This window comes from Achroia grisella, unplaced genomic scaffold (assembly GCF_030625045.1).
Source record: "Achroia grisella isolate CSIRO2021 unplaced genomic scaffold, CSIRO_AGI_Agris_v1 utg327, whole genome shotgun sequence".
Lineage (NCBI taxonomy): Eukaryota > Metazoa > Arthropoda > Insecta > Lepidoptera > Pyralidae > Achroia > Achroia grisella.
This window is the reverse complement of record NW_026712799.1, coordinates 820,164-842,510: the sequence shown is the minus strand read 5'-3', so window position 1 is coordinate 842,510 and position 22,347 is coordinate 820,164. Positions and strand designations below refer to the sequence as shown.

Genomic DNA, 22,347 nt, shown 5'->3' with positions numbered 1-22,347 from the left:
CTAAATAGTTATTACTACAATTATGCATCGTAACGAATCATATTTGTTTACAGGGTGGTCCTAACACGGTACTGCGAGTGATCATAGAGCACATGCTGTATCCGATTGTTCTCGACGTGCTTTACTCTATCTTTCAGCGATATGGAAAGGTGCTCAAGATTGTGACATTTACAAAAAATAGTAAGTGCTTTGCTATATGTAATTTTTAATACTTTTTAAAATGGGTATTTTCGCAGCCCTGTATATGAAATATACTGTTAATTATATAGATACAAAGAGACGCCTGTGTTAAAATTATCTGCAAACAGTATCTTTAAACAAAATTACCATCTAGGTCTACATAATAAAATAATAAAAAGACAAAGAAAAGAACAGTTTTTAAATTCCACGTCATAATATTAATTTGTATTGTCATCAATTTGCCGTGAACACTTATGTTGCCAAACAATAAAAAGAAATGAAAGTTGTCGGTCTCCTCCACTCTACCTTATCCCGGAATAAGGAAGCATCTAAATTGAAATTAAATATTATTTTATTTTGATATGATATTATATTACGTACAAAGTTATAAAACATTGCAAACCTAAAAAAATCTAAATATGAGCCGTGTGCGACGCACATAATTGATTCGCACTAATTAAGTGCGTTATTCGTAATTGGATAGCTCTCGGTGAGCTTTTACAACTGCCTTAATGTATTGACTAAATCTTGCAGTATTACAGTGACTAAAATAACTATTAATAAATCAAATTGAAGCGGTCTTTGAAATTAATTTCGTTCCGGCGTGTTATAGTGATAGATTTACCAAACATAACACAGGCCGAAAATCCAAGGGCGCAATCCGTTTAAAATTTAAATCGTACCCTCATGCATATCCTAAATAAATCCGGCAGCACATAGGAGGCAGGTAGGTAGGTAGTAGGTACATATTTGATAAGCTCTCGGGCCCGCGGGCTGCGCGGCGTGCTGTACTGCTCACTCTCGACTAATTATACTGGTACACCTAGTGGAGTACCTCGAATCAACTTTATTTAAAACCCCACCGGACACTGCCCTCTCGAGAGTATTCCAGCGAATAAATCTCGCTGAAAAATGATACACCTAGAATTATTTTTTATGAAAACCTGAATATTATCCAAATGATACGGCTGATGGAGTTACTTGTAAATATATGTTTCCTAGTTATAATTTCAAGAATCTGAAATCATGTCGGTGTTCTCGATATATTAAAAAAATCGTAGTTTTCAAATTCAATAAAATATCGTTCAAAGATTTAGTAATATATAGAAAAATATCTTTCGAAAAGAAAAAAACGAAAATTTATTTCAAAACATGTAATTGAAAATACACGTTCGCTGTTAATTGAATAATTATTTTATTTATTATGTATACAGCAAATACTGGTCTGTGAAAAATTTTACTCTATTACCACTACAGTACTTTTTTTCTGTTACATTCCTAAATACTTAATAAAGATGTATGGAGGTACACAATCAGTTTCGTCTAAAAATAGTAAATTAATGTTGACTCTCATTTCATTGACTATTTAAATTGGCTCATCGATTTCCTCGTTTAGATCGAGAATACATGCCGTGAGCTCCGCTCTCGGGAGTCGGTACACAGATCAGGAGCGCTCATAACTTGTCGGTATCATGACGGCAACTCCACTAATGCAGTATTTCCAATTTCCGAACGTCTCTCCCGACCCCGTGCTACGTACGTACGGTTGTTTGCTTTTTACCACATTCGTCATTGTCCAATCGTATATATCATTATCTATCTTTGCGGTTACAATTCTATGACGTTAGGTTTGTTTTTCATTTCACATGATATATATGTCTTATAATATTGTACAAATAATATGTGTGACATTAAATAAGGAAAATATTGGAGTTCTTTACATCTTTGTTTTATTTTAAAACATACAGATATTATGAAGTTGATACCCGTTTGTTCGGTCAAACTTTTTATGTCTATTTATATTTTCATACTTCTAGATCTTATTACTTAGATTTCTCTTTTCTATTTTTTTCACTTTGTTACAAAAATACTTGTACTACCTCTACCTCATACAAACTTGTATGTACCTGGTATTACGGTAGAAAATTTTGTGTTTCTTGGTACCTACAGTCTATCCAATTTGCGTTGTGTGTATTATTATTTGATTCTGTATCTTTTCGTAAGATAATTATTAATATTGAATTGAAAGTTTATCAATGTAACATAATTTTATTGCTAATAAATATTCAGAATTATAATGGACAACATGAAAGAAAAAAGAATTTTAGACAAAGGATACAAAACACTAAACAACCAGATGAAAGACTAGATACTTTTATCTCCTTTCCGTCAATTCAAATTTCGTATGTTTGACAGTGATGGATTGTGGTATAAATTATGCGAGGTTTATTAATGTTATAGAGACGGGTAGATCTAGAAGTACATATATTAATATTAATGCCTTATTTATGTGGTATTTAACTTTAACATATTTGTTCAGTTATATTGTTATTTTACGTACTGTTTTTCGTCATTGGAAATTGTTCGTTTTTGTTTCGAAGCCCATACAAATAAATAATAAAAATATATTGTAAAATAGTATACATACTGCTTTAGGAAATTTTAAATATCGGTATTTCAACAGTTAATTAGCCTATATAACATAGGACCTTCTATATTTTTCATAAATGGTATGAAATTTTATTTATTTTTCTATCAGTTACCTATTCAATTCGTCAATTTTGTAAAATGTTTTTTTAATTTGTATGTTTCTTAATAAAAATAACTGTCTACCAAAAATTAAGTCAAAAATAAATTCACTTTTTGCGAATATATGTAAGGAGTGTATACTAATTTGTTCTCTTAAATCAGTATTTCTGGCAAGTTACGTATAATATTAGGCAAATAACTATCAGTCTCAGACCCGCGTTTTGCTAATAACCGTAGGCATATCTGATATGTATAAATCCACACTTCAATTATTATGCCTCGGAGCCAATATATCATTCGGAATTTCACTTTCGTCAATATACGTATCGCGTTTTCCCATCTAATATCGTAGTCATTTATATAATTTTCAGTTTTACTCATTCAATTAGTATCGTAAAATTCTATTCTCTTTTCCATCTTAAATTAATGTTTCAATCATTATTTTATTAAAATTTACCATTAGTTATTGTAATTAATTTCTTGTGTTATTCGTATAATATGGATAATACTTGATAATTAGAATTGAAAAAAAAAATTCGTCGACATTCATGTTTATTTTTATAGAAATACCGAGACGTAAGAGTTGTTGAAGATTTTTTCTGAGCGTTTTATTTTCTAAGATCCGAAAATATATTTCGGCGTCGATTATTTCCGCCAGGGCTGTAGACCCTCTGAGCCGTAATCAATCGTTACTGTAAATAAACACGCGGCTTCCACGATTTGTGAGATTTAATATTTTACCTTTATTTATATTTACACATTCAACATCAAAGCCTTATAACTTTAATCGGTTAGAAGTTGTTACTGATTTTCATTGCTTTCCTGTGCGTACTTTGCGGTTCACATTATCTAATATAATTAAATATTCTGTAATTTCATTCATGCACTAGAATATAAAAAAAGATTATGAAAGCCACGTAAAAATTGGCAAGCAAGGGATATGCATATGCGACATCTGTTTAAAGCCATATCTGAATGAGATAAAGGAAAAAGAACGGCAAATGATAGCGTGTTGGCTCAGGCGAGACCTGACGGGAGGTTGCCGTCAAACGCGTTCTTAATCCCGAAACAAATCTCAATGAAGAGCGCGGAGTCCTCGTAATCCTACCCCGTCCACCCCTCACCCGAACCCCCGATTGGCTTTATTAAGGTGTAGCAGACCGCTACAATTATTATGCGTCCCCTGTTTGCGGTAGGTGTCGTGTCTATGTCGCCGTCAGATTCCCTTAATTAAGGATTTGATTCGGCAATTGATACCGTCTTCCACGTATCTTATGATGAGTACGGTTTTAACTTCGTGATTATTTACTATAATAAATCTAAACATACTCTACTTGTGTGTATTGATCTGAATCTAATAGATTCAGATCAATACGCACAAGATGTTATTAATATTATGAACGCGAAAGTTTGTGAGTTTGGATGGGTGTTTGTTCCTGTTTCACGCAAAAACTACTGAACTGATTTTGATGGAACTTTATAGTAATATACGTGGATATAGTATATAATATAGCATGAATATTCGTACAATCGTTATTTTATGTTTTTTTTTTTATATGGAACAGTTTTTGTTTTCCTTTACATTTGTTGATACGTTCTAACGCTTCATAGTACAATTTTTAATTTCAATAAGCAAACATATATGCATTGTATAATAATAATACTTTTTGTATATACTATAAAATTACATTTTATAACGAAGCAATATACGAGTATAACAGCTGAACTTAGTACTAGGTAATTGAATGGCAGAAAATTATGTATAATCTGTATCCATTCTTGACTTTGTAGCTATTGACAAATTAGTAGTTTACAAATGTATTTCATTAATTTTCATGTAATAACTTTCAAATATAAATTTCAACATTGCTTTTTAATATTCTGTTAAGTATTATGAGAAAAAACATAATAAGATCGTCATAGTGAAATTTGTACTGTATACCATACTAGGAGATCGAAATTTATGGACTTCGTACTCAGTTAATAAATACCATTGTGTAGCCTTTCTCTATCTACATGAAATCCTATTCCTCTCAGAAAGAACCGTAAGATAATACAAGTCCGTATAAAAAGTTATATTTTCATATATGGTTTAGTTCTGAATAAAATATATCAATGACTATTTTACATAAGTATCTCCAAAGAAATGCTGCAATTTGCAACGTGAATTAAAGTGTCTGGTTATCTGAAAGGGTGTGCAAGTTGTAAACAAGAACGCATTCAGGGTTGACATAGCTCGCTCATTTGTCGGCAGGCGCCGACAGTTAAGATATCAAATTATACTGTAATCGGTCGGCCTGCGGACCCCGCCCCGGTTAATATTAACATAGCGGAAGCAACCTCGCAACAACGAAATGCGGATTACAAAATTTTAATTTAACCACACAGACATCGATGTTTAAATATTCCATAAAGTAATTGCGCGTTCTGGTTGAATTTTTAATGGAACATTATGAAGGCGCGTGCGCCGCGGATTGATTGAGATCATTTGAATTTCTTGCGCGCAATCGGAGCTCCAAGAGGCGTTATTGAATTAGCCCACGAATATTTAAGCCGAATAAATAAACCAAAACAAAGGATGTATACGGAACGACTATGGAAAAGTTAGTAGTGAATTTTAACTACGTGCAACTTTTTATGTCAATCGAAAAGCGACTGTATATAATGTCAATATAATTGCATAAAATTATAATAACAATTCAACTTTTTGTTAGAGTTTAATAAATTAAAAAAACAAAACAAATATTCCAATTGTAGATTTATAAGGTTTGTACTTAAAGATAATTCAAATCTATTAGAATTAATGAAATTAAAAAGCAAGGGTTTGTATAAGCAAATTCATTTAATCGATATTCCAAGAAATATGCAAAGATAATCACTTAATTAATGAAACAACATCTATAAAAGAATTTAACTAAAAAAATGTAAGGAACAAGATCAATGCGATAAGATAAGATATAATGTGTTTAATAAAAGTATACTTTTCAATAAACGCTTTTGCTACAAAACATTTACGACTACATTTACTTTAGACTGACTGTGAAGCAATGGAGTTACATCGCTTGGTTTCATTGTCCTGTCTAAAGATCACGGTACACAAACGGGTATGAGCAGGATGTAAAAAGCTTCTCAAGGATTGCTATCATCCTTGAAAAGCTTTTTACATCCTTGAATGGAATAAGAAAAAAGGTTCTTTATCCCGAGGGTGTAAACTTTCTTGTTGTATTCTCATAGAAAACAAATCCCGGTCGTATGAACTCGTACGATGAGATTTAGGATGATGTACGAAGATGAAACGCAGCTGTCAGTTCATTGATACTTTGAACGGTAGTACTACCATGTGTCAAGTGTTGTCAATAATATCTATATTTTAATATGTATTAAGCAATTTGTAAGAAACAAAAGAGAAAGATATCAATACCTAAGTTATATATATATGTACCACATGCGGCATACCGAAGATCTAGTTAAACGTTGGTCAAACGTAATCCATGATATAATTGGCTGCCTAACAAGCCTCAGCCACAAACTACATTGTCCATTACCAAACAATATGTTTAGTATCAATATGTTCGAAACGTTAATCCGATATATGTATAGTGTATATACATATATGTATATATATATAATATTAATTCATTATTCTGCGTTATTAATTCATATGGCAAACGTTTTGCCATGAATTAATAACGCTATAATAAAATAGGGGTTGGTGATAGAAGGGTGAAAATTTAAGGTTGTATATATATGTTTAATGACACATAATAATAAAATATAAATAAAATATTTTGTCCAAAAAATTAAAAAATATTGTTAGGGGTTGTCCACCCCTAACATAATTTTTTTATTAGTTTACTCTTCTCACTTAGGGGTATGAAAAATAGATAGTAGCCGATTCACAGACCTACTGAATATGCATATAAAATTTCATAAAAATCGGTCAAGCCGTTTCAGACCAGTATGGTAACTAACATTTGACACAGGAGAATTTTATATATAAGATTATTACGACAATGAATTTGCTTTATATTTCAAACACATACCAGTGATGACTGTCCAAGTTTTCATTTTGTCTACCGACATAAACTCTTTTTGCTTATTCACAACCTAATTACATAAAAATTCCCATTTGCGGTAAGCCTTTTATGCATTCCATTTTAACGTTCCCAAATGGCTGCCCCAAAGAAAATATGGGGCCTTAAAGAGCATTTAACTATGTATGAAGGAGACAGCGCGTTACTTTTAATTTACGTCGACGTTTCTTACCTTGAGTGGTTCTACTTTCTATATTTTATAGGTGTAGGGAAATTGTTAAGGGCATGTGGTATAGGAGAATGGTAGTATACACTTATTATATATACCCCAGTTGATTAGTAAATAGACATAGAATATATGATAATAAAACATAACATAACCTAAGGAGGAAAACCAGATCAGATATAAATTTTGGTTAAAGATTATATTTTTTGTTTAATTTTTGAAACAAATTTTGTCATTGATTCATAATTATTCTCAGATAATGATATATATAATTGCCCATAAACATATTTACTATTACTTTTATTGTTAATAATTTATGTTCTATACTGCATTGCTAACGTGAATTCCGAAATAATTTATCATGTAGTATACTGTAATATATTCTGTCTGTATACAATTTTTCATAAACAATCTTGCAACTATTTAATCGCGACTAACTGCATATTGACAGGCTTCTTAATATATATAATAATTTATAATTTAGGAAAATGAAGAGTCGATGCCTTAAACCAACATGGCACTAGAAAGCGACACCTAATAATACATATGTGGCTAGCGCAGGTGTTGCGCTGGCTGGTCGACGTTTCCTAAAAATGTGAATTTATGTGCGCACCGGACGGACGGCAATGATCGCCGGGCTCATGCCTTAAATTAGGGGGTTTAACGCTTATCCTCTTGCAGTAAATAGACTCAGTGACCAACTATATTACATGTGGGCCCTCACCAGTCCCACATATCCTCCCCTCATTCCCTTGATTGTTTATAGTTGTTTTCCCTCTTAATGTGTTTTTCCCGCGACATTATTCTCTTGATAATGTGTAATTTAACTAGTATAATCATATTCTCATGTAATAGTGCAAAACCGAATAGCGGTGAAGCCACATCAAAGTTTTAACAACTACCTACGTCTACACTGACAGAGATACGCGACAAAAGCAATAAATTTTGTGCTCTACGAGTTTATAACTAAAGTAAAATAGGCATGAAACTTGTTTACTCGAATATTCGCTAAAGTGTTGTAGATGATAAAATACCTACGGTACACCTGAGACACGAACGCTCTTCGTACTTGGAGCATCTTGTATCGCCTCACGGTGGCTGCTAATTTCATCTCGTTTGAACATCCTTATGAACAAGATATTGTCTGCCACTCAACAGCACCCTAATGTTATATCAAAATATTGCTTAGCACCATTGATGTGGTTGTTTCATTAACAGATTTGTTAAATGCAAAAACTGTAGAGTACTATTACTTTGTTTACAGATTCATTCCAAGCCCTAATCCAGTATCCGGACACTCTATCAGCGCAAACTGCAAAAACGGTGAGTACTAAAAACTTTGTTTTTATTTAACTGTTTGTAAAAGTAAAGCCATAAAACAAAGTTTGCTATTGCCACACGTTTCATTCGGTTTAATGACTAGCTTTCGAACTATCTGGAAATGAAGTGACTTAGTCTTATCTAGTCGATTTAAACTGTGTACCTACCTCAGAGTTTCATATTGTACTTAGTTATCAATGGGTTCTAGTTCTTGTTATCTTTGTAAACTTATTAAAATTGTTTAGTTATAATTGGTAAGTGGTCATTGTAGAAATATAGCTTACTTTGACATAATACTATGTAAATTGATTATAGATTTTCATACAATTCAATTATAATTAATGTAATACTAATTTCCATTGGTGTTATTGTTAGTAATAATATTTTTCTACAATTATTGATACCGTTACTATGTAAAATGATTATAGATTGTCATACAATTCAATTATAATTAATATAATACTAATTTCCATTGGTGTTATTTTTAGTAATAATATTTTTCTACAATTATTGATACCGTTTTCTTAAACTTATTTTTCTATAGTGATTAATTATCAATTACATAAATTGGCAAGAATGTCAAGTCTACTACTTACGCAAATATAAACAAATACATTTACTGCAGTAATAGTTCTAAGCCATTCCTATATTAGGTACTAAAGAATCAACACCAAATGATGTACTATATAAAATGATATGTTAAATATTTCTAAACTGATATGCTACTTATGATATAATAGTTCTTTAGAACGTTACCCCAGTTGTAGAAATCATGTGAAATTCTATGTACTTTGACTGAGACGAACGTCAGCTGTTACAATAGAAGACGCTATTAGCAGGCATTCCTTACGTCTACTAATGACGTCTCCAATTGCAAAAGCTGTATGTAGGATTACTATTATTGTATTTATAATACGGTACTAATTTGCTCGTTGTTATGAACTGCTAATACATGTGAACCCTTTTATTTGTTGTTCAAAGTACAACAAACCTTTACAAATATTAAAAAAATTAAAAACGTAATTTTGTCGTCAGTTTCTCGTGGTTAAAGAATTTTCTAATGCGATAGGTTTTGTAAATGCAATTCCTTAAACTTATCCCAAAATAAATAATTGTATAAATAAGTAAAAGAGTTCAGAATGAATCCCACTACTTACTACTGTAATAAGAACAAAATTGGAATATCCCACTTAAGAATTATTCAAAAGAAGAATACGTTTGTACGCAATTAACAATAACATTAAAGGGAATCATTGAGGTCGCGAGTTCGTTACAATGCTGTGCCCATTTCACAGTGGGACATCATTTTTCTGGTCCCAACTTTTCCCATTCGCTATTCATTTGCGTTAGAAGTTGGCCGTGCCGCCTACTGCAGCGACTGTTTTAACTTTATTTCTGATGCAGCGTTCAGGGCAAATTAAATTTCGTTTTGAGGTTTCCGCAACTCGCTTTATGTGTTTAAATACCTATTCAATTTTCGTTTTGTGTCCATTTCATGAATGTTATAAATTGCTTTGTGTAAGGTAATTTCGTATATCATAAATATATTCATTAATTCTATTTTTTTAATCCCTGAAACTACTACGTTACAGGAATAAGTCTAATATAAATTATTAACAAATATGTGTCGTTTACTGCACTTACGATTATAATTTATCGTTAAATGTAGTACTGTATTTATTCCTGAGTTTATTTATAATTTGCTTGTCATACTATACAATTCATTAATGAATTGTACAATAGCGAGTTCACTATCGCGTCTAATTAGACTCTCTTTGCGGTAAATTCAAGTGGAGCTTACTTATCTGTATGGCTTAAAATATGAACGTCAGCTACTTATTTTATTTTAAATTCCCATACTATATAATCGCTTCCAGTTTCTAACTTACTGAACAGATAATAGCGAGTGCGGAAACCCTTCATGGAATTGAGATATCACCGGCACAACGAAGTAGAGTGGTGAAAACTTAGCAACGCTAAGTTTCATCAACTCGTCCGTGGTGGATGGATTTGAACCTGATACGAGCTTTTGCTAGCTTCTACTTTATGAAGACACAGTGCCACTAGTTTAGATAGATATATAATATTTAGAGGATTACTACTTTTGAGATAATTTAATTAACTAACTACGTTGTGAATAGAGTTAGGCAATTTCTGTCTATAATGTGAATTAATTTCAGTTAGAGATATTTAGAATATCTATCTATGTTATACATTGTACACTATCAATAATAATTCATAATTCTAAACTTTTTTTTAATTAATACTTGTTTGAACACATGTGACATGTGTTTAATTTTATAATGTTTAATACATGTATCTACCTTGAAAACACAAACCTTTATTTTGTAATAATTCATTAAAAGTAACGTGCATAAGACTCTAAAATGAATGAAATTTTGTTATTACAACTTCGCTGTTGACAACTACAATATCTACCATTACTTTTAACGTAATTAATTTATGTTGTTAGTTTACTTTCCACAACGTTTATTATTCTACTTTATTGTGTACAATGCTCTAACGAATGTCTCGTCGTCAATGCCAACAATTCCTGCATACCACTCCACCAAACCTTGTATGTCGCAAATTAGTGTTCTTGTGTGGAGCAACTTAGTAGCGAATTACTTCGCTAGTACACATTCGGTCTAGATGTGGAAGATCTCTAAAAGCGAATGCAATTATTCGCTTTATGTATTTCGGTATTTTGTATACGCTAATGATATAGAGTTCTCATTCCGTTCCATTACGCTCTTACTACTTAATGAGTGATGACAATCTATTTATAATTTATCTTAAAGGTGAATGCAATTTGAAATTTTAATACGAATAAGTTCTTAAGTATGACAACTTGTCAGCAAAATTATATCCGCGATGCAGACAGCTATTAAATTTTTGATTGAAATTCAGAATACGTATCCGATATCTTATATTTTTATATATTTATACCCATATAAAGATATTACATTCACCCTTGTATAGGTACATATATTGTGCTTTTCCTAAATCTATGATCCTATTTAGAAAGGTTGAAAGGTTTTGTATATGCCTTACGTAGGCAGACACAATAGTATTGCTTTTTCAAATGGGAAATGTTCCATGAAGTGACAAACTAATACACAATACACATGGGCTTTCCATAATAATATATATATATATTTCTATATCATTATGCAAAACACAATATATTAATGTAAAACTGTATAAAAATATAAAAAATTAAGCAATCTTCTTTAAAGTACTAATTTTTTGTTAATCGAAATCTCAATCAGAACTTTTTGAATCCCGTGGATCAAAATGTTTGTTAAAAAATTGAGAATTCGATTAATAGAAAAATTTAATCTCTATTCATGTGTGTAGCCAGTCTGTCTGTATATTACACTTATCATATCGATCAGTAACTAGTAATAGATATTATTAATTTAATGTAGTTTTTAATATTGTCAATACACTCTTATTGCCAAAGTATAAGAAAATAAAAAAGAAAAGTTCTATGAAAGTTAGTTATAATTAGCTATATATTAAAATAATATTTTGATTAACGATTACAAAGAAAAAAAATAGCATATCTGTACTTATAATTACATTTTAACTTAATTGCGCAATATAAAGGTTTACATATGTATACATTACATGAAAACTATAACGATGGTTGTTAACTAACATACTTTAATAATATCGTCTACTAGAAAATGTTCCAACAATCTTTTAAGACTTGTTTATTAGTCGATAAAAGTGACTGTCGAAGAGACGTATTGATAGCGTAATAACAATGCATTATCAATAGTACAGTGGTCCACAATAAGCCACCCTCTCGTTAACGGATCTAACATCGTAACTCGCTACCCGAGCTAACGAGCTTACAATGTCAGCGGATACTATTTTTATGACTGTCATGTTTCGCACTGTTCTTACCTAGCATATAAGCAGGAGTATAAGAAGCAGTACACAACCGAAATAGTAATAAATTTGAAATGCGAGTTAGAGTTTTCAATAAAGTGCATAACGCTTTATACCCTGTTTTAGTAGATACAACTAAGACTTCAGTTACTTTGTCATAATCAGTAGCTAACTATTTTGTTTCATGCACTTTACTGATGAATATTTGTACATCTTAATCAGCCCACTGCTGTCCACTGCTGTACTCTTCTAAGGTGCTCCAGTGGTGTGCCTACTGCTTTTCTTTTTAATTTGTTACCCGCAACCCTAGTTATGTCATCTCTACACCTGGCTGTTAGGTGCCCCACACCACGTTTGTTAATTTGCGGTCTCTACTCCAGAACACGTTACTTTATATACATTTAATGAAAATACTAAGTGCTTAAATAAACATCTGTTTAATTTGTGATTGTACAGAATAATTGTCTAAATAATAAATTGTGTCTGTAGATATACAGTAGATATACTGTATATCGAGCATTATAATATTTCTTTTATGGATTTAAAAACGCCAACCCTTGTTAAATATTATATACAAAGCTGCACACTATTGCGGTGTCCCCACTCGTACAGTCCTCGCCTCGCGTTCTCTGGGGATGCGACTGGCCGCAGATTTTACTTTAAATGGAATTAAAACGCCCCGAGAGGTAAGTGGTAGAAGAAGAGGTACAAAGTAAAGTGAAGCCGGATAGTGCTTTAGCCACAAAGGGCACAGTCGGATGTTAGAAACGCTGAAATCCCCCGATCCCGTCCTCTATGATCCTTGACATAAATCTCTAACCTCGCCATCAAATCTTTTTAGAAGGCGGCTTATACGTGCAGACACACACATAAATGTATGTACTCTAAATGCGCTTGATCTGTACGCACGGCAAAGTACACGGTGTCGTCATAAAACTAACAGAAATGGAATTGTACGATAATCACATATTGACATGAGGAAACAATTCCTGAAATCGATCAGATCTTTATAATGAAGGAGGACTACTGGCCGAAGGGGGTGGGGGTGGTCTATCGGCGCTACCGTGGCAGATTGCCATCGTCAGTGCCGTGACCATAGAGACAATTTTATTTACATATTTTATTATTATTTCTTATGTATGTTAGTCTATAAGGTATTTATAATATGGGCCCTGTAGCCTGAATTAAATAAGTAAATAAAATAATGTGTCAGATTTAGTTATATATAGGGTTCAATATAAAATGGATTTACATCCCAATAAATTTACTAGAAATGAATAAAATATTCTGTCATTGGAGTTCGCTTAATTAAATATTCTTAGTCTTACCAAAACATTACTACCTACTTCTTAATTTTTTAATATGTATTGTCAATAATGTAATTTATGTATTCCTAGTCAAAATAATACTGTTTCTGCTGGCATGCAGGTTGTTAGCTGAATTTCAGTTCACATATCAGATTCAAATTTCAAAATTACATGATTAAGTTTTATAACTACTCGTAAGTCATGGACATATTTTTTAAAACTTTATAACTTTTATATTTTACTTATAACTAGAACTTCATAATGTAGTATGCGAAACTTTTTAATATCAATTTCATCCTCTATGTGACTTCATTAGGTTGAATAGTCAAATGCTCCAGAGCGAAATTATGCTCTCAAGCTCATATTCAATAAAATAAAAAATTTAGACTTTATTTATAGTTTATTTAGGCGATATTTTTATTTTAAACTAGCCGCTATTACGTCCTCGTGGAATTAAAGTTTTTTTTATTAAAAGAAATATTTTTTCTAAAATAAAAATAGATCAAGTAACATTATCTATCTGCGAGTTTCAGAGATTAACAAGAACAAGTAGACAGACAAAAATTTTTAAGGCTCATTATTGATGTAAGTACATGCATATTTTAGTTTCATATGCATTTAGTAAAAGCCTATTAATTTGAAATTGCAAACGGACACTTGATTATTATTTATGTGTATAGACTATTCTCTTAATTCTCTCATTACAATATTTACAATAATCCTTGACACTAAATTTATATATAGTTAAAAATTTGAAACACCTTACGTAATTTCTTTTAACAGTTATTACTTAATCTACTATGTATATATGTTGTGGAGGTATATCTACATTTTGCCTGTATCTTTGGCGTTCACAAAATGAGGACTACACAAAAATTTATAAAAGTAAGATAATTTGCCAAAATTACAAACGCAACATGCATTATGGAATCTGATCATTGAAGTATTAACAGTGTTGCTAGAAACAAGTTATTGTTTTGTATTTTAAGTTTATGGTAATACACAAATACCACAGGGTACTATTGATTTGTTATCTTTCTGGTTATGTCTACGATTCTCATACCATTCGTTGCTCAGTGTAATTTATAAGTTATTTCAATATAATAAGTTTGCTCTAGAATAAGTGTTCATTATATTTTACCAGCAACCTATACTCCACTCTCGCAACAAACACTTGTACAGTATCCATTTGTACAGTTAGTCATTACCACATTATAAGATACGGGACATATAAATAGAAATAACCCTGAGCTCCATTCGTTCTATTTCTATACGTATCAGTTTTAAACTTTTAATACGTTATATTCTACAACATACACAACAATTGCAACTATTTTCATATTTGATGTACTTCCCTGGCTTTGTGGTAATATTACTGTCCTGTATTCGTGTTGAGTCCGCTTTTCCTACAGGAGCCAAACAAAACAAATATTGTAATAGCCACGACACATGCTGTTGAAACAGTAACGAGACTCTTTTGAATTTTAGGATGCATGTTTTGTAGTATATAACCAAAGCTTATTGTTTGATATTTAACTACTTTATAAATGTATTTGTGTTGATACTAGATTATAAATACATTTATATAATTTTTTAATAACTTGACAGACTTAAAAATATTTACGTATTTGTAATTGAAATCTATGGAAATAAGATTTATATTATTAACAAGGAACGCTAATTGACAAATGGAGAGTTTATCCCATAGGAAAAGAGAGTTTATCCCATAAAAAAATTCTTTGAGCCAGGTAATGATATTGTACAGTCCAAACCTGTTGTTCGCTAAACTATTTTTGAATGCATGAGATTAATTACAAACGTGAATGAAGCAGGAGTCGCGTCAACATTGATCTTGTGAGAATATTGGAACTGGAAACAGAACCTGATTATTATAGTCTGCGAAATTGTAAATATATTAGGAGATGCAATATTCACCTGTTACTAGCCTATATCGGCATCTATCCTTAATCAGGGAGTAGGCAGCTCCATCAGTAACCCATGATTGATAACAGTGTGATTCAGCGAGCCGCGGCCCGCCCCTACAAGCATCCTTCATCCATAACTCTGACATTGTCCCTGACAATCCATATTAACACTCGCAAGGTGTGTGACTTGTTGCCTGACGTTTATTTCGTAATTAATGTCGTACATAGCTAGTTCTGTTACAATTGTCATACGTATGTTATTTATTAATATTATTATTATTACTGATATATAAACTGATTTAATATTCTCTTAGGAATCGAATAGTTCGAATTCTTAATCTTTTAATATTTGATAGCTCATTTATCGAGAAAGGCTTATAGCTTTATAACATCACATAACAACCAATAAAATGGGAGCATCGATGAAAAATGCAAATGAAGTTACTCTGGATTGTATTGTATTGAATAAACTAACCTCGTAAAAATATTTACACCATTTCTCTCAAAAAATCCTTTAAAATGTTTAATAAACTGAAAAGTGGAGCGTTTCGTATCTACTTTATCATTTTTTGCATGTCAACACCGCGATTGTAATATTATGGTTTAGTGTGTTACTACACTTAGTATTTATGTAAATTAAAGCATACTTGCTTTGTCTAATTTATGCTAGTTGCTGTGACTATGGGCAAGTATTCATTTGCTATGATCATAATCATTGACTTCAACATAATTATTCTTGCTCGGTTTAGTTAATGAAGATTTATCAAAAAATTTATAAATTTATGAATAAGAAAATCGTCCAAAAAGTGCAGGTTCTTTAACTACAGAAACTTTTATATTTTACACTAAACATAGTGTGGTAAAGTAAACAATGGTTCCATGCTGTATCTATTCATATATAAACCAAATAAACTCAAGATTATTCTACGTCTCACAGGTTCAATAAGGTGAAATCCAAGATAGCGTTTATGGACTAAAGGTGCGGGCTTTGTTTACATTTTAAAATTGCACTTTGCACCGTAGCAACACCGGCGACGTCTAACCACTACCTTTGAGTCGACACAGAGACGTATTCAAACAATGTAGCCGTCAAAAATATGATGTCTTTCTCTGTAATATCTTGAAAGAGAAATTTATCTAAAGCATTAAACACAATATAGCTAGCTTACCTAGTTTACGTAGCATGCAACAAAAATAAAATTAACGCCAATAAAACTAGAATATTATGTGTTTTAATTAGTACGTGTAATCTTATGTCGCATAATGTTTTATAATTCCTAGTTTTTATATTCACATAATAAATTACTTAGCCATTTAATAATTTCATGGTCACTATCTGAAACTCAAGCAATTCCGTAAATTATGCAACGCACTATAGACTTGTAATGTCTATTGTCATTTAGAATTTTTATACGTCGAGTCCATACGATTATTTGTCGCAATACAAACTTTATAGAAACTGCTGATTGCAACAAAACTTTATACTAAAAGCGACTACGCGTGTTTCAAGACCCGTTTAAAATTACATTGCCCATCACCCACCCCTGTTTGGACACCTACTGTGTCAACAGCGCTTGAGCTGCACTCTGCATCACCTAGTTACGTGTCAAACATTGTTTAGCAGTTGTTTTGTTAGTGTTCTGTGGCCAGTTTGCTTACAATCAGGCGGCGGGCCACAATCATGCGCGATAGCAAAGTTTTACCAACCTTTGTGCATAATTCACAACGAAATTTCAAATATGTAAGCGCGCACGCGTTTGCCACGCTTCGGGCACGTGAAACAATGCCATTATGTTTCATGAACAATAATATTGTTAGACAATACCAATTCAGGCTTCAGCAACAAAAGTCGATGACTCCATTATTCATTACGTCACAATGTACGTTTAATGCCCATTTAATAATCGCTGATGTCGTACAGTTCGGTCCATTAATGTATTAATAATTTACAACCTTGTCACAGTAGTAGACTATTTAAAGCCGTGTCTAGAGCTTTTATTAGTTTGAACAAAAATGAGGTAAATTAACAGTAACATTAGTAAATATCGTAAGAAATGGGCGAGGTTTTTGAACGATCGTCATTTGATTCTTGGCGCTACCCCATCACCCACAATTAGTGTAACCCCAAGTATTAATTACATTGTCTAATGGAGTGAACAAGGTTTGTTCGGTGACGCGTCCCCGAATGTGTACACACCCTAATTGTGAGGACTAGTTCAGGTTCGGTTAAATGTTTTCAGATTTGTTGAGTACTTATTTGCGTTTTTACTTTTCAATAATCGCAGTTGTAGGTATAATATAATGTACGTTCAAGAGTAGGGGCAATGTGGAGCATATTTTCTGCATTTTTTGGAATAATAACAATTATTTTTAAACTATACAAGTTTATTTATTCAAAATATGTTAAATGATGTAAAGTGTAAAACTATTCGTTCGACTATTGACATGCTTTACATTTTAGTCAAGCAAGAAAGAAATTTAAGTGTTAGGTTTTTGCATTCCATAAATATGGAAACTGTATATAATGATAATATGAAGATGCATCCTATCGCTGATATAATCCTTGCAGGCAACAGAAGCACTCTCAGCGTGGTTGGCTCTTATAAATATTAAACGTACTGAGAGCGGGACCCCCAACAAAATCGTTTATCTGGTCTCCGTGGAAAAACCGCCAGAATTAGCAGCGGGGGGTGGATTAAGGCGGACCGCACTTAATCCTTCACTAAGAAGGCTTTGCTTAAACGAGTTCTAACGAGCTAAAGATAAAACAATTACCGGCGACGTGATTAAGAGATACGGAGGACACTTGTTACGTCTTACGTTGATGTCGACGACACTGTCCCGACGCTTTGACGGGCTATTTACAGTGTCTTTCAGTTTGTTTAACTCGTTTAGGTAACTTTATTTGCAACAATAAACTTATTATAACGCCAATTCCTTGATAAGTTCAATAAGACGCCGAAAGATTCCATTTCCGGGGCGTCGACGATTCACTCCCCCTATTACGCAGTAAAAGATCGCAATATCAAATCGGGCGTGACGTTTGTCGTTTTATCACCTTGTCACTCCTCCTAATATTTTTTTACCTCAATTACGACTCCCTCCGCAAGCGCAAATAACCGTTCCAGAAGATTAAAATAAAATTCTTGAGAATATTGATACTTGCAGAGCTCGGCACAATGAAACTTGCGGAAGGAAACTCGTTCAGATATCATATCAGGAAGTATGTAGGTACTAACATTTTTTTTACAAATATATACGTATAAGAACTAGCAATTACTTTCAACTTAGTCTGGTTTTTTTAGATACAATTTAGACAATGTCTACATTCGTGATACAATATATCCTCACGTTTCATTAAGATTTGTTTAGTTGTGAAATAGTTCTTCTTTTGCTTCTTCGTTCGCTTAGATATTTTAAACTACGCAATGGATTGTAATGCATTTTATAGCAATAGGTAAAATGATTAAAGAGGAAGGTTTATATGTATGATACAAGAACTCCCATACCAAACCGGGACAAATATAACAAAAATTTATAATATATGAACTAATTTCTCATAAACGGGCATATACTGGGCGTATATGGTAGATATGTTAGTATATGTTAATAAACAGTAATCAAATACGTTCGAGATTTAAAGATTAATTTAAGACTTCCTAAAATGACGACCAGCTTAAATTCAAAAGTGCCTCCGAAAAAGCTTATAAAAAGTAAAGAAATTAATCTGCAATTCAAAATCCTACTTTGCCCTCTTATATTTTTTATTTCTTTCTTTGAGCTCGCGACAAACGTTCTTATGAAAGACATTTATATCTATCTAATTTAGAGTAAAATGTTTGTAGTATTTCATCTTGTGGATTAATATTAATTACTTACGTTTAAATTGTTACTATTAAACTTTATTACCTGGCTTAGTATGTAAACATGCTATAACGAACTAATCATTCTTTCACTTGAGTTATAAAAAAATATTAATATTAGCCATTCTGGCTATTTCAAAAAAAATATTTTATGGATGTTTATGAATCGGTGCTTTCGTTTGCATGTACAAGCTGTGCACCAGTGTAGGGTGATACGATGTTCATGCTCATCGTCAGGCCATCGTGGTAGATTTAGTGAATTCATTAGAATTAACCGCTATGGTTCCCAGGGAGATTTCCGTGTAGGGCAACCTGACATGAGTGATGCGGCCACTAGTCCCTATTATGTGCGATCCCTTCTCTCTCTCTCTCTCATATACAAATGAATTGCAAATTAATTACCTGTTACATTGACTTAAGCTTTTGCGTGCATTCGGCATTCATTGACGAAATCGAATTCGAGTCGCGGGGCTCTATAAAACTAATTACGTATCGAAGCGATCTTCTTCCACGCTTTCTTACGTGCCTTTCGCATTTCCATATAAGTTGAGCTTTAAACGAGCCAATCTATTCACGTCTACACATCAGGGGGTCGCATTTGCATATAGAACAGAAATTTATTAAATCTACAGCCAATATCCAACGTTCCGACATCGAACTTTTGCGTCTTGGTTGCGTCTCTGATATTTTTATTGGATTGTAAAAGAGCTATTTGCTTTAAGGTAACCCACACCTATTGGACCTATTCAAAGAACGTATTATATTGTAGGTATACATGTATAGAGTACAAAACGATGAACTTGATCATGACCTTCTTTGAATGGCAAACGTTCTTTTTAATTAATCTCCTCGATTATATAACTAAAAATTGTTTCAGTCAGCACTACAAAAACAAAAATTACAAAACATTTTTACTCGGCTAATGGCTGCTGTCCAATGATGTCATGTTTTTTTGACAGAAGACGCTAGCTAACGATATTTTAATTTACTCACCCTGAATTAAATAATTCATTGCTTTTAATTCTTGTCTCGCCTAAAAGCTTTTATCTTTTAGTCTTCTACTCATTTAAAACACTATCCAATTCTAAATATCGCGTTTTGTACTATCTATATTTACGATCTTATTTAAATTTTCATTCACAAATACAGCAATTGATTAAACAAAATAGTATTAGAACCAAGATACTTGTACTCAAGAAAACACTGTTAATTAGATAAATTATCAATTTTGATTTAGAGGAATAGCCGCAAGCGAAGGAAGTTGACAGTTCTAACGAAAGGACGTCGAAGGGAAGATTTCAATATTGAACCCTTTGAAATTATGCTTTAAAATAGATATTAATTACCGGTTAATGTTCGTTTTCGTTTTTGTTTTATGAATAGAATGAGATTCAAAGGCATCAATGAATTTCATTTACGTTGAATATAAGAATTGAAACTAGGTTAGATTTACCAACGTGTAACTTTACATTCTCACATTCATTATAAAATAATGTATACACGCCGGTAAGCTAGAGCCATAAAGCTTGTAGAATGAGTTGAGTGCTGGTGCATTTTAATTAATTCTCTTTTCTATCGTGATGCGGTGTTATCAGTCTCCCGCAGGCGACGCGGACAAACAAATAGCTGTTGTGCCCCGGACCTAACGATTTTGACACCACCGTTATGCCTTTTTTTCATGGTGTAGTCTGTTACCTTATTTACAGATACATGTTATATCAGCTTGCCTCTCGAACTTACTTATTACTTAATAGTGAAATGTAATATGTAAAAATAATCATAATTAGTTATTTAAAAAATTAAACTTGCTAAGAATGTAACATAATTTAATAGATTCGAATATCTGTATATTGTATGACTCCGTCTACAATTGGACATAGGTTTTCATATTACTTAAAATTTTGATCGTAACTGGGCGTGTTTTGACGGAAGTTATTCTTAATTGGAGCATTAAACAGGCACGTTGAGTTTGGAAAGGAATATTTGGATAGCCGTGATCATGGATACTTGTCCCAAAACAAGAAATTTTAAGACATTGAATAAATTAAATTAAAAAATAAAGAAAATGAAACTCGAACCAGTATCCTCACGTCATCCGAACTAATGATATTTTCGATTGATTTTCATTTATTTATTCTGACTGAAGTTACAAAAGCTTAGAATAAATACTGATAAAGTATGACTATTACATAATATTGATGACTTAGGACCCCTAAGAGATTAATCTTATGCCTACAATGTATATGTATTATAAAAAAGAGGATGTTCTTGTGTGTTCTAATCACAATATTATTTGTTCGCAGGCTTTGGATGGCCAAAACATTTACAACGGTTGCTGCACACTCCGTATCGACTACTCGAAAATGACCTGCCTTAATGTGAAATACAACAATGACAAGTCTCGGGATTACACTAACCCTACGCTGCCATCGGGTGACAGCGACGCCCATCAACTGTTGACCAGTGAGTTGATGCCACTGCGGGCACGCCTCGCCTTGGCCCTCGCATCCAGGATGAGTTAGTCTTCTACTACTCCGGGCACCTGGACGCTTGTATCACCATTCCCCGTCTATCACACATTTATTATAGCTTTAGTTTTCTACAGAAATCTGCGATGAACCTGATATGCATTTGTTCTGATTCAAGACTTTGACTTTCCCATGCACAAATTTGATATTATACCTTTATATTCTATGTTAATTTCTTCTTATTGACTTTATAATATTGAGTTTTGCCTAACTTAAATCACAGCGTCTTATCAAGAAATTCTGGTGCTTTATTTCCTAGTCCTAATTGCAAACTCTATTGTTAATATCTCATCCTGGTTATGCAAACACAGCCTGTAACTTTTTTATTTGCTGTATGAATTGTTTATGTCACTCCACATTATTCGGGTCTTGCAAAATTTATATCATTATAAAATTCTGGTTAACTTTCTGATAGAAACTGTCTTCAATATATCCACAATATAAATGTCACTATATTCACGTTCACGTTCTCGTTTCTTTGTTTATATTAGTAATTAATTAATTTAATTAATTAAATTTAGTACTAGACTAATAT

The 22,347-nt window shown here is 32.3% G+C and overlaps 1 protein-coding gene across 9 annotated transcripts in view; it reads left to right on the top strand.

The window, feature by feature from the left end:
- LOC131843702 (polypyrimidine tract-binding protein 1) overlaps window positions 1–22,347 on the top strand; it is a 455,306-nt gene that overhangs the window by 429,346 nt on the left and 3,613 nt on the right. For 7 of the 9 annotated variants that reach the window (XM_059192399.1, XM_059192402.1, XM_059192400.1 and 4 more), the window contains 3 exons: window positions 54–180; window positions 8,234–8,292; window positions 21,588–21,801. In XM_059192399.1, the coding sequence (XP_059048382.1) occupies window positions 54–180; window positions 8,234–8,292; window positions 21,588–21,801 (400 nt within the window). The remainder of the gene's footprint in view (window positions 1–53; window positions 181–8,233; window positions 8,293–21,587; window positions 21,802–22,347) is intronic. The other 2 variants (XM_059192401.1, XM_059192403.1) reach the window with 1 other exon arrangement.